At 33.5% G+C, this 14,372-nt stretch overlaps 2 protein-coding genes across 3 annotated transcripts in view; both read left to right on the forward strand.

Annotated features, from left to right (window-relative positions):
- DGKB (diacylglycerol kinase beta) overlaps positions 1–14,372 on the forward strand; it is a 645,545-nt gene that overhangs the window by 328,803 nt on the left and 302,370 nt on the right. For both annotated transcript variants that reach the window (XM_061197732.1, XM_061197733.1), the window contains one exon: positions 4,123–4,187. In XM_061197732.1, coding sequence (XP_061053715.1) covers positions 4,123–4,187 — 65 coding nt within the window. The remainder of the gene's footprint in view (positions 1–4,122; positions 4,188–14,372) is intronic.
- On the forward strand, positions 10,534–10,845 carry LOC133096223 (ATP synthase subunit g, mitochondrial-like). The gene has a single exon (XM_061197730.1). The coding sequence runs from the start codon at positions 10,534–10,536 to the stop codon at positions 10,843–10,845; it is 312 nt and encodes a 103-aa protein (XP_061053713.1).

Below are 14,372 nucleotides of genomic sequence, written 5' to 3' on the forward strand. Positions count from 1 at the left end.
CTTATTTAATAGAATACTACTTAGCAATAAAAAGGGACAAACCACTGACACTGGAACAGATGGCTGAATCTCAAAAGCATTATAGTAAGTGAAAGAAGCCAGACATAAGAGAGTACTTTTAAATTCCATTTATAGGAAATATTAGAAAAGGCAAACTATAATGACAGCAGATCAATGATTTTTAAGGGTGGAGGAGTGTTTGTGTGTGTATATACACACACACACACACACACACACATGCATGCATATACACATATGTGTGTGTGTCTGTGTGTGTGTGTGTATATAAATGCAAAGGGCCTTAGGGAACTTTTGGGGGTGATGGAAATTTTCTGTATCATGATTATGAAAGTTGTTATTGATACCTCTGTCAAACATTTAATTGTACACTTAAAATTGCTTTATTGTATGTAAATAATACCTCAAAAATTCAGTTGGAAATCTTTAAAAATATTCAACAAATAAAACACCACAAACTTCAGCTTTTGAAGCTCTTTAGCAAATTGCAATTATTAAAGGAAAAAAAGCTCACACAGAGGAAGACATTGTGGTTTATCCATCCAAAAGTAAGGAGGAACTGAACTATTTCAAGAAATCAATGAAAATTCATTCATCTAGCATACAAGGTTTAATTTTAAATTCCATAATTGCATTTTGGAATAACTCTTGATAGTACTTATTTGTAATTAGCTAGATTTATATTCTATCCTAAAATGGAATGAATTGAGAAGATACTTAATTTGGTATAATAATAATACAGTTTCCAGAAATACAAATTATTTGGCAAGTTTTGTAAAAATATTTGTCAGAGAAAGTTTCTTTAAATGGATTAAAAAATATAGTACCTATGACATATTTAGGCAAATATATTTTACACTTCAAGAAAAAGATTAGTATTGATAATGTCCTCCACTTAGTAGAATTCGCTGTATATAGGTATCTCAGCACTTTTATTTTCTCAATTTAAAATGTTATGATCCACAGAAAATAATAAAGTTTTTCAAATTAATAACTTAAAATGCAACTTTGGGGATTTAGGGTAAGTTTATGATAAGCCCTTACAGGAAAAGAAAAACATCAGTGTTTAGAAAAATACCAGTGCAGAGTATTAAAGGCAGATGTGGCTAAGAGGCTGATTCTCTGATATATGTATACTTGTGTGTGTGTGTGTGTGTGTATATACACACACACACATATGTACATATTTGCATATATATAAATTAACATACAAATTACTACACAGACTACTTTGAAAATGAACATAATGGGATTTATTTTTTTTTGCTTTAATAAAGATGGATACGTTTTAGTTCTTCGATCTGATTTTATTTTTTAAATTAAAATGAAAGTATAAATTCAGGAAATAATAAAACCAAATTGAGAGTCAGTAAATACATCTTTCAAATTTGTGCAATTCAACTATTTTTTAGCACCCTCTTTCTACTTTAAATAACATTCTAGTATGGATATAGAATATATGAACACCCCAGCTATAACAGAACACTACTGCAATTGCTATACAGAATAATCTCAGAAAATCTCACTACAATACTATAAAGGGGTATCAGTATCCTCTTTTAAAGATAAGGAAGCTGTGACTCATGGTAAATAAGCAATTTGCTCACAATCACAAGTCTTGGAAGTGAAAGTCTGTCCGAATTCAAAGTTTATCCGTTCTAGGATATGAAAGTGATGCCAATTTAATTTCTGTTTCCTACAAACCGCAATGCATAGAGACCGAAAGGGCAAATTTTATGTAAAAAACCAACATTACTGTAGCTTTTTCTTATTTGGTCTCTTTTTAGAGACCCGTTAGTGCCCCTGAAATATGGCTGCTGGATAAGTTTGCAGGGTTTGGCAGTTCTCTTTCAAGCCTCTTGGGGTTATGCCAAAAGGACAGGGTCCCATGGGAATTTGGTCTGAATTTTCATCCAAATGAACACCTGGTGTCATTGTTCCTTATCCATTCTGTAGTCAGCAAGGCCAGCTCTCTCTTTGTGGTGGGACCCATTCAACACAAGGAAAAGGCATACCAGTGTTCCTCACTAGTTTTTATTTTTCCCCTCTCTTTCCTACATGATTCTTTGCCGGAATATCTTGGAGATAGAGGAGCTAAGGTTAAGTTTATCTTTGGCTATTTGGTGTTCTGTATTTCTAGGAATTTAGACAATTATAGTCCAGTCTACATAAATGGTCTTCTTTTGATACTCTCTCTTTCCTCCTTCCTCCTCTCTTTTCCTTTCTCCCTCTCTCTGTACTATTTGTGTTGCTTTGGAAAGGAAGAGATCTGTTATTGCAAAAGTGTATGCTTATAAAGCAAATTATCTGACACAATCTACTTTTAAAAGTTTCAGTGCTATAACTTACAGAAACAAATAATTCAAGCAGAGGTAAATTCAATGATAGTCTCCCTGTGGATAACTAATATTGATCATTCATTCTTAGTACTTGATTCATATTTCTTTACTTTTGTTTAACTGGTCTGTTGGATGTATGCATTTAATTATAAGGTATTCCAGATTGATTTTGAACCAGATTAGGGATAAAGTCAAAATAAGTGATTTTTAAAATTAATGATAATGCCACATAATATACCATACTCAGATTTTTTCTATAATTTCATACCACAGTAAGACAACTGCACACTCAAAAAAGTATATTTATGACTTATTAGTGAGAATTTTTTAAAAAGGAAGAAACTCTGTGGCTGGGTTTGAGAGCTATTGAACCAATAAAGGTGAACACCTTGATATTCTTACTTAGCAAACCAGGAAATTGACCACACATATATAACAGAGTTATATCTTAGGATATCAAACCACAGAATTTTTAAATAACTTTTTTATTTTACAAGTGTTGTTTCAGTACACACCTATCTATACCTTTGTGTCCTTTACACGTGGATTAATTCAATTACTCAACAATTTTTAGAGGATACAATTGTACAGAAAAAACTAGAGTTCTATCACAGCTCTATCTTGCAGGGAAAAGCAGCTCTCGGTCTGCCATCTGCGGCGGGCATTGGTCCCTCTCTTGTTGTGCCTCATGCTTTGTTATGCATGAGTAAGCACATTAGCCTTTTCATTCATTAGACTTTTAATCCTTGATTAGTGTTTTCAGGATTCTCTCAAATACACAACTTCTTTATTTCCTTTGTGTTTGGTTTTTCTTTTTCTTTTATCTCTACTATGAAACGAAATTAACCGTTAATCGCTAAAATAGCCCCATTTCCTTTGAGATTACTGGTAAATATATTAGTTTCTCATTGGAGTGATTAATCATGTGTAGATGAAGAATGGGAAATTATCTCCTTGCTTGGAATAACAGGGCCAACTATTAAAAGTCAGCAAGAACAGTCTGTACTTGAAAAGCTTGAATCAAAGTATTCTACCAATCTCACATGTTGTGTGATTCTGTATCATAGAAACTCTGAATGAATTTCCTAAAAGGGAGAAACATCCATTAGGGTGCAGAACTGGTGCATTTGAGGTCTCAGAGTTCAGTTACACTTGTCCCCAATACTCCAAAAATAAATTTTTCCCTTTGTTGTTTTTCTCCATTAAGGAAGATATGTCAGAAAGTAGCTTGTGGAATGAACAGTTAATAATTGCACATCCAGTACACTCTTAGCCAACTTTGAAGCCACGTATTATACTTACCTTTACTAGATATGCACCCTCAAATTATATTTTTACCCATAATTAATCTCAAAGGACTAGGAGCTTCTCCACCTGATCATTTCTCCACTTAAGCCATTCTTCTAGTTTTTGTGTAACAATATTTTCAACTACTTTTTGACATTTATGTTCATATGAACTATCTTAAACATACTTTAAGCATGAGGCCCAAACCAATTATTAAAGGAGATATATAAATTAAATAGAAATCAATTCCTAGAAGTAAATATGAAAAGTAACCAATGGTGACTAAATCACACTTGCACGGAATTTATGTGGATTACACATTTCTGCCTAATTGCAGAATATCTTCTTTGCAATGACATTGTTTAGGAAAAGTTAATTTAAAATATTGTTCTTCAATTTTTTTCTCTTTTAATCGTTATTTCCACAAGATAATAGGATCATAAACTGTCTTGTTTTTCGTTTCTGTTTCTCTTCTTAGGATGCTTCCATTGCACACAGATTCCACATCATGAGAGAAAAACACCCAGAAAAATTCAATAGTAGGTAAGATAACATATTATAATTATGATTGCTGTTGATGAACTATGTCATAAAAAGGATCACTATATGGTATAAAGCATTTTACATATAATGACTGAATAAGGCTTGGTGTATGTGTAAGTATTAAGACAAAAGTGTAAACGAATTTGATTTTTCTTGTTAGGTTTTAGTGAGGTTATAATGAGGAATACAGTGTGGTCATATCTAAGCCCATTCTTATGTGATGAGAAGAAAGATTTCAAGTGTAAGGTGAAAATAGTACCTTATTAAGATATACTGGAAGTCTTTACATGGCTAAGTATGTGAGGAATGATCATCCTAAATCCCAAGGAAAAACATGAGGCTCTGATTTGATCATGCTGAGTAACTGTACATTACGTAGGTATCATACAAGACCTCTAATCTTTGTACTGTCAGTCCTATATTGGCCTCAGCTAAATGGAAAATAAACCAGAGAAATATAAATGCTGACAAAAACTACTTTTAAAGACTTTTTCTTCACAGTGAAAAAGCCTTGAAAACCAAAATATGCAGAAATTATTTCCTCTAAAATGTAGATGTTGACTTTTTTCTGATATTCAGGGAAGTAGAGAAAGCTTTGGCTTTGTTATCTTCCCCATTTCTAGAAGGAAATAGGGCTCTCTCCACCCCACTACCCAGGAAAAATTGGGCAGAAGCAGTGAATCATCTTTTGCTTCAGTTATACCCATTTGTACTCTGTTCATTTCATAGAGGTACAAAATCATAATCAGCATTTATATACAGTTATTTAAGTGCTTTATACATTAATGTTCAAAGTCAAAGGCCCTATGGTCTCTGTATTTGGCTAGATTGACATTGTACCATAAATGTTACAGAACACATAAGACAACTGCTCCTGGAAATTCTTGTGTTTATTTCAGTTTTGTCATATACTAGTAGATTGACATAGTTTTCTTCCATGTAGTTTCATAATAAATAAATGCTGTTAAAATGTATTTTTAAATCTATTTTAGATTTTTCTTAACTGTAGACTTTAGTGTACTACTTTATACAAGAATCATCATATTAAATAGTTTCATGGTTAGTGAGACCCTATCTGATTTTTCATTATATTGATCTATTTAAATGTTTTAGCAAGACATATGAAAACCTATTTGTAAAATGTGCCTTAGGTATTGCCTTAATGATAAATCATGATGCTATGGTTTGCTCTTTCTTTCATAGTTCAGACATCTATGATTTTTGTTTTAAGGAAAATGGAAAAAGTATATAATGAATATGTGTGTGTGCACATAATATCTTCAGAAGGATTCACAAAATTCTTTTAACTTTGGTTTCTTCTGGAAAAGAGAACCAAGTGGTTGGGATGGATACTGAATTTTTATTGTACTGTTTGAATTTTATGCCATGTATATTACAAAATTAAGTCAAAAGTAATTTCATTAAAATTTCGCACCTCTTTTCTTTATATCTAGAATAGACACTTTCATTTTACAAGATTTAATTTTATTTCATGAAATCTATGAAAAATATTGATGTAACAATGAAATTATATTCACTTTGTAGTATATTTCAGCACTTGATGACCCACCCACCTTGAAAGTTCTGGAAATGAACATATTTATTAATGCACATAAAGCCATATTATAGAATCAACTATCCTATGCTTACCCCAGTGCCATTCTGTGAAGCATTCATGTGTTGATATTCATATATTAAAGTAGATTTCTAGCAAAAATAAAAATGCTATTTGAAAAATGCTGCATGCAGTGTGCCCCACCAGGAGTTTTACAGTTTAAAAGCCCATTAAAGGAATTAAGAAATGCTTAAGGGGGAAAATTTTTGTCCCAAACTTATTCAGCAGAGGGAGGAGAGAAGAGAGAAGGAGGGAGGGGAGAAAACCAGAGAAACAGAGAGAAAGAGAGACATGGGGGAGGGGGGAGGGGGAAAGGAGAATTAAAAATATAGAGTAGTGTATCAGTATGTTTAGGTGATGCTCAAATTTGACAGCCTATATTTAAGAATGCCAATACTTATGATCCTCCCTCAAGTATAAAAGGTAATCAGTTCTGTTCTCCAGAATAATTTTAATTCTTTTTAATAAGACTTCTGTTATTCACATATATCTATTTAAGTTTTTATTATCAATTGCAGTACTAATTTATGACATTGCTCACTGCCCAACATGTGGTTAGATACCATTTACTACAATGTGTTTATATACCCCGATGAATTTATAAGATGTAAAATTACATCTTAGTGAAACTTACTTGTAAATTTAAGTCACAAGTAAATCTTGCTTATATAGTTTAAAGGGAATATTTCATTTGGAACAGTAATAACATAGAAAACACCTTCTAGACTGTTACAGGTCACATGTTTCTGTTGTGAGTTCAAAGAATGCCAGGTATATCAGTAGATGCTCAGTGAATTATCGCCAACTGTTTTTTAAGATAACAATCAGCCCTAAAATTGTATACATCACCAAGTTAATTATCCATATACATTTCAGTCTGTACTTCTGTAGGCTGCCTTCACTCAGAGTTACAAGCATTTAGGTAATTCTCTAAACTGCAATACAACATATTCAGATTATGAAAATGTTCTAATAAATTTCTATGAGGAAGACATGCCAGATATTGTGCACAAGCAGTTTCATACTTACAAGGACAGATTTCCAGATTTCAACATTGAGACAGGTTCAGCTATAGCACTTTCGTATTTTCAGGAATTTGCAAATGGATTTTTTTAAGTACTCCGAATAATGGTGTTTCAGATCAGATCTCTTGTCACAATAAATCACATGCCATTAATATTATCCTCTAGCATGCTCACCTTGAAATTCATTTATATTTTAAAGAACATGATGTTTCTAACATTATCTTAAGGAAATTAATTACCAAAATATATAGTTCTGCTCTCTATGCTTCTTATGACAGAAATTGAAGGAACTGGGAAAGATAATGATTTTTCCGCTGGTGCTTCAGAGGGTGCTAGTTGAGAGGTTTATATCATATTCTTTTCCAAATTTCTATGTAAATCTAAGTTAACTGTTAAAAGGAAATATGCTGTTCAACTTTCTAAACTTTAAGATAGTCTTCAAACTGAATTTAAATAAATATTTCTGTTGTTTTAAGCTGGAAAAAAATAATTCTTAAAGTATCTCTGCTACTATTATTTAAAACCATTTTTTACATAATATTGGTATTTAAAATATTTATATAACTTGACTGTTACTATTTACCATCTTACTGATGGTCATAATTCAAATATATTACACCTTTCCGGGTTTTATTTAGTAAAAGCATTTTAAGTTCTTGCTGTTTTAAAAAAAGATATGAACAATTGTACATAAACACACTATAATATCTATCTATTAACACAATTATGAAGGGTTATAATAATTTTGGAGAAAATGCAAAATGGTTGAATTCCATGTGTAAATCTGTGTAACATTGACAAGGACTTACAGGTAATATGCAAAATGGAACTAACTATAGAAAATGTATCGGTGGTTTACAAAGATTTCTTAATATTGTAGTCATAGCTTGTTTTTAAAGAAGCAGTTCAAATCCTTAATACACAACACTTAATACACCTGCTAGCAAACACTGAGGGCTAGCAATACTGCACAAAGATACTATTTCATTGTCACATGGATCACTTAAAACTATCTGGTCTCTAACTCCCTGAATGAAACAAAGATTGTTTTCTTAGCCCCCTGTTCAAGAGGTATGTGCCTTATTTCTGTACTACTTTCTGCTTTTTTGTGAAGACATCTACAACTAGAAAACTGAAATGGATATGTAAATTTAAATAAGGCAGTTTAACTCAGAATCTAGGTAGTGATATAAGATATGACAGAGGGCCTTGCCTTCTAAATGTGTGAGAAGAAACAAAACCGAAAAATTGGTGTTCCAGACTGTTCATTTGATGTTACTATATTAATAAAACCTAATTTTGAAAAGATTCTGTGCTCTGCACATTACTCAAGAAATTAATAGTCTACATGAATTTAGAAAATTTGCCTATGCCTTTAAGATCACACTCATTCTGTGGAATGATTCTTGATTTTTTTTTTCTGACAATAGGCTTTAAGAGATCATGGAATGAGACTCTCTTTGGGACGTTAGTATCTACACAGTGCATGGAATATAATGGGCACTCAGTAGATACTTGCTAAATGTATTCATTAAATTATTTATTAGTAAGTGGTATATCTGTTTTTGAAATATCTTACTACTTTTATAGTTTGTGCTTTTTATAGTGCCAAAAAGGATAATAGAAAGAGAGTTGAAATATGCCTAGAATGAGTCTTGATTCTAAATAACTATTCTTTTAGGTACTAAAAGTTTTTTTGGTATTCTTGTATTTAATATCCAAGGACCCCAGCCAGCAGTGTTAACAAACAAAAATTTTACAGTATAAATCCCTGAGCTCTGTGAATGCCTTGCTAATGAATGCTTACTTACAGATTTGTTTTAGCACTTGTATTATCAACTTTATAGGTTAGCAGTAATTCTTAATAATTATTAATTATTTATTAGTCAAAACAGGTCACAATATGTTCTTAGAATTCAACAAAATAAATGTTCAAAGCTTCACAAGCAGTGTTGAAATTCTGTGTGGCGTTTGATTTTAGGCATTTGACCTCACTTTTGCATCCATCAGTCAAGACAACTTCATTATTGAACAGTGAAGCATTTTTTTCTATTTAAAAATGTAAATTATGTTTCATTGTAAGCTTCCACATTTGTAAATGGTACCGTCTTTTATAAACCAGCTAGGGAAATGGCATTGTTGATATTAAAAGTTTAAACATGTGTCATTTTTAGTATTTGGAATAAAATCTATATTCATTAGAATTGTTCACATTGTACAGGGATCTTTTGGACAAAATTATATACTCATGAGACTCCCATGAGCTAAAGCATTTTTTATTTCTTTATTTTCTGTGTACCTACCCAACTTTGGTCTGTTTTTAAAAATGAAACTTACTCATTTTTCATTATCACTTAACATGACTACTCAATTATATCCTTTAAATAACGTTTCTTGAATTTTTTTGTGTAAGCATTATTAAGTCAGCTTTTCCAGATGACAAAACTATTATCCTCATATAAGCCATATAGTGTGTAGATAAATAGATGGGTAGATAATATATAGATTTATACATGTGTGTATATATATATATTTGTGATGCATAGATTTATTTATTTGTGTATGTATATGCTACATATATTTTCTGTGAGTTTCAGCTTTTCATATTATCATATTTATGTAAGCTTTTCATAATTATATGTATTCTTACTACAATATAGTTCTAATATAAGACCTTTAAAATAATTTACTAACTCTGCTATTCTCTCCATATAGTTTCATTTGTATGTTGAGACTCATTTAAATATGTCTGATCTGAGCAGATGAAAATATGGTTAAGTGAGTTAGAGCTGTGTGTACATTGATGCAAGGGATTCAATTCACCTGAATCTTTCTGCATTATTTCCTGGTATCATTAAACCATAATGCTCACTTTTATGTCCGAGCTGTTCAAACTCGTGTTTATAAGATAACTCTTTGGAATAGAGTGCGTGAGAACTGGAGGATAAATTAGGAAGAGATTCAGTAACTTTTCTTCCTTCTTTGCCTCTCACTCCGTCTTTTCTTCATTCTCTCCAGATTTCTTATTCCTGCCCTCTTGTTTTCTTTCCTTTATTTTTGACACGGCAGGGGAGTAACAAAAGGATCAATGAAGGTCCTGAAATGTGGATAAAACATTGCTATCTGCTATTTATTTGGTTGATTATTCTGCAGACATTTAATAAGGAGTTCTTTTTATATGATGGGCATCCAGCTAGACACTGTATTTTTTGACTCTAAGGCAAATGAGGAAAATGAATTTGGGGTTACATAGAAACCTTAGATCGTTACAGGTTCTGCAGAAGAATGTAAACTGGAAGAAAAGTCTACATTGTAACTGTACAGATGGATATCTTCTGGAACTCCTAAGTTAAGGTGAGCATTGAGCTCTAAAGGGTATATGTTGAAGTGAGGGTTGCTTATATATTCTCTGATTTAGCTGAAGAAGAAACATTTATTTCTAGTTTTTGTTTGCAAGATACTTACATTTTATTAGTATCATCTCCAGGCAAATATTCTAAATTTTTTCTTCCTTGATTTTGCCTTTGTATTCCCAGGATTTGTGTTTTTGCTTTACATGAATTTGCAAGTGTTTTATGCAAAAATTTTATACACGTACACAAACACATACACACTCACTTCCTAGGATACCCAATTAAGAAACAAGATTTGGGGAGGGTGACATTCAGCCGGCCAGTCGGGGCGACGGGCTTTCCGTCCTAGAACCATGGCCCAGTTTGTCCGTAACCTCACGGAGAAGGCCCCGGCGCTGGTCAGCGCTGCTGGGACTTACTCGAAGCCTCGACTGGCCACATTTTGGCACTATGCCAAGGTTGAGCTGGTTCCTCCAACCCCTGCTGAGATCCCTACAGCTATTCAGAGCTTGAAAAAAATTATCAGTAGTGCTCAAACTGGTAGCTTCAAACAGCTCACAGTTAAGGAAGCTCTACTGAATGGTTTGGTGGCCACTGAGGTGTGGATGTGGTTTTATGTTGGCGAGATCATAGGCAAGCGTGGCGTCATTGGCTATAATGTTTGAAGACCAATCTTTGCTTTGTTATTTGGGTGTTCTTGGACCATGTGTGAGCAGACTGCTATTTGAATAAAATAAGACAATGTGTCAAAAAAAAAAAAAAGGAAACAAGATTTGTGAAGTAACAGCAGTTAATTCAGAAGTGTCCGAAAAATCACAACTGAATAATCCAAGATCTAGAGTGTTTTCTTATAGGGAAGAGTACTAAACAGAAGGCAGTTTAAGAAAAAAATTTCTGCTCATTATTATAGGTCCTATGCCTACATGGAAACTTACAGGAAATAATTATCAAATTAAAAGTAAATTATTTCTTGTTTATTATAAGCTGACAGCAAATATATATATAATATATAAATTTATACATATTATAGATATATAATTTCAAGTAGTCCTTAATGAATTATCACTTTTAAGGGAAAAACCAAAGATATACTTAGCCAGCAGTTAAAGCTGCTGTTTCTAAGAAGCCTATCCTCAATTTACCAAGTGTTTTTGTGTTGAAAACACTGAAGCTTCTGTTTCCTTTGTGTTCAGGCCTACTCCCTGGCTTAGCATTAGTCTCTCTAACTGTAACAAGAGCCAGGTGTGCTCTGGGGGCTGAGGGGATCCACTAAAGTAATTAGACAGTGGACAGCTGACTTTGGGGAATGAGCCTGTAACACTGACCGGTGTGAACAACAGGAATGTTTTTTCCTTTGATGTTCGTAGATAATCTAGAGGCTAGCGTTTGTAATTTGTTAGAGTTCAATTGTTACATTCTTTAGTATAAAGTTAGTTCCATATAAGTTAGTTAATTTGATATGAAGTTTAAATGCCTAATTTATAGTCTCTAGATGCTTTACGATTTATTCCATCAATAATGTAAGTATTTTGGGTTCTTCTAGAATAAAATCTATTGATTCTTGTTAGAAATTATCCCTGGCATGGAACCTTGAGGACCCTTGTTATACCACTTCTATATAGGATATATTAAGTATACGTCTATCTTGAACTCTTTCCAAAGAGGTTAATCACCTCATTATAAGGTAATTTTACCTGGAAAGTCATCCTCTGGCATGGCTAATTGGAACTAATTAGGTGCTCTCCATTGCTTCTTGCTCCACCTAAGCCTTGGTTACTCATGCTTTTCCTTTTAGGATACATGTTCTTATAAGGATATGTTCAGCATTATTTTCTGACTGAATATAATAATTCTAAAATATTAACCTTGAATGGTAGCTTTACTTTTTATAAACAGGCTTCCTCACATATATTTTTCTTTGAAGAGAAAGATAATATTCTTGAATACGCAGCATTTTGAAGTTTGTATTTTCTGCTTTGTATTTCTACATGAGCAATGTTTTCACAAAGTAGGGAATCTTATTTAAGCCACCCTCATAATTCTATGTAGTAGCCCTAAAATAGGAAGAAAATATTTCCTTAATGGGTAAATTTCTGAGGAGACTTAGAAAGTAGAAATACAAAATCTTGATTTATTATGAATTTTTAATTTTAATATCTTAAAAATCGCTTCCTCCCCACCTCAGCTTCTAGCAAGAAAAATAGCAGACATGCTATAACTTTATTGTATTTTTAAAGATTTTATTTGACACACTTATAAGGGGCCAAAAATATGCTAATTGCCAAGGTATTCCCTTTACTATTGCTCCATAACAAGCTTTTTGCCACCATATAATGAGTTCAGTTTCTTCCCCTCTCCCATAACATTGTTCCTATGTTGTTCAAGCCCTCACTAGCAGGATGCTAAGGCTTGTCAGTATCCTCCTATCTCTTCCAGGTTCTTCTCACCCTTCAGTTCCAAAGCAAATGTCACATGTTTTCTGTTTTTGTTGTGGCGGCCATTCACTTCCACATATCAAAATCTCTTTTGCTTACTATTGCTAAATAATAAACTACTTGAGGGCTTGACAATGTAAGACGATCATTTTATTACATGCATAGCTTCTGTGGGTCAGCAGTTCAAACAGGGTGAAGCAAGGATGGCTTGTCTTTGCTTCCTCATGTCTGGGCCTTCAACTGGGAAGACTCGCTGGTTGGAAGTGATCTGATAGCTAGTGGATGGAATCTTGGTTACTCTCATGTCTGGTGGCTGATGCTGGACTAAAAAGTCCAAGAATCTACCTTCTGCAATCTGGAGACCCAGGAAAGCAGTGGTGTAATTCAGTCTGAGTCCAAAGGCCTAAGAACCAGGGGAGCAAATGGTGTTCATCTCAGTTGGAAGGTCAGAGAAGATGATTGAGATGTCCCAGTTCAGTCAGTGAGGCAGGGCAAAGGGGGCAAATTCCTCCTTCATCTGCCTTTTATTCTATTCAGACCCTTCACAGTATGGATGATGCCTACCCACACTGGGGAGGGTAATTTACTGAGTCCAACAATTCAAATGCTAATCTCATCCAGAAACACTCTCACAAACACACCTAGAAATAATGTTTAATTTGAGCACCCTGTGGCCAAATTGTCACGTAAAATCAACTATCACAAGTCCCTACAAAATGGCTTCTCCATGTGGCCTAGGCATTTTCAAAGTGTGGTGGCCTAGGATAGCCAGACTTCTGACATGGCAGCTCAGGCCTCCAAAAGTTAGTATCCTGAGAGAACAGGGAAAAGCTCTATGGCATTTTCTTCACTTAGCTTTGGAAGTCACAGAGTTTCATATTCACTGTACTTTTTATTGATTGAAGTGGTCAAAAGCTCCCTCAGATTCAAAGGGAGGGGACATAGATATCACTTTTCAATCGGAGGACTGTTAAAACATGTTCTATAACGTTCACAGAGTGGATTCAATGATGAATAATACTAGGTTCTTGTTTCAAAGGAGCTTAGAGTTTAATGGCAATAATATTGCAACATACAATTATAATAAAGGCTACTATTTATTTAGGAATAACACTTCCACATCATTAAATCATTTTTATCATTTGATGTCTTCTTTAATCCTCAAAGTAAGTCTACTCTGTAACAGTTGCTATTTTCATTTTGTGGAGGTGAATACTGTCCACATAATACTTCATAGTAGGAAAACCAGAAGCTCATGCTCTTAATACATATGCACAGTCACGGGTAAACTGTGTCTCTACAATGTCTCCTTGTTTCTCCATGTCCTGCCCTTGTTCCTATGGCACTTACTTTCTTTTGGTTCTTGACTTAAAGCTTCTGTTGGAATTCCCAATTGTCTTCTTCATTTTCTGGGTCCCTCTGCATCTGGTAGCATTTAAGTAATCTTAATGCTGGTTGCATTTCACTAACACCAGCTACTGCTAAACACTGATGCTGACCTTGAGACCTGTCCTGTGCATGCATATCTTCACCGTGCTAGGCCTGATCATAGGGTGCCTATAATTTGCTAAGGATTGGTGAGGGTGGCAAATGGAATGCTAGATTTTATGTATAATCGTCTTTAGATAGATGATATAAATGACATAGAAACTGATTCATCTCTATAGACAGAACTGAAATGATCTGGTTTGGAAAACAGGCTACTGTAACTTAAAGGACAACTTAAATTTTAAAAACAACTTCTTATTTTTGGGCAA

Source organism: Eubalaena glacialis, chromosome 8, assembly GCF_028564815.1.
Source record: "Eubalaena glacialis isolate mEubGla1 chromosome 8, mEubGla1.1.hap2.+ XY, whole genome shotgun sequence".
NCBI lineage: Eukaryota > Metazoa > Chordata > Mammalia > Artiodactyla > Balaenidae > Eubalaena > Eubalaena glacialis.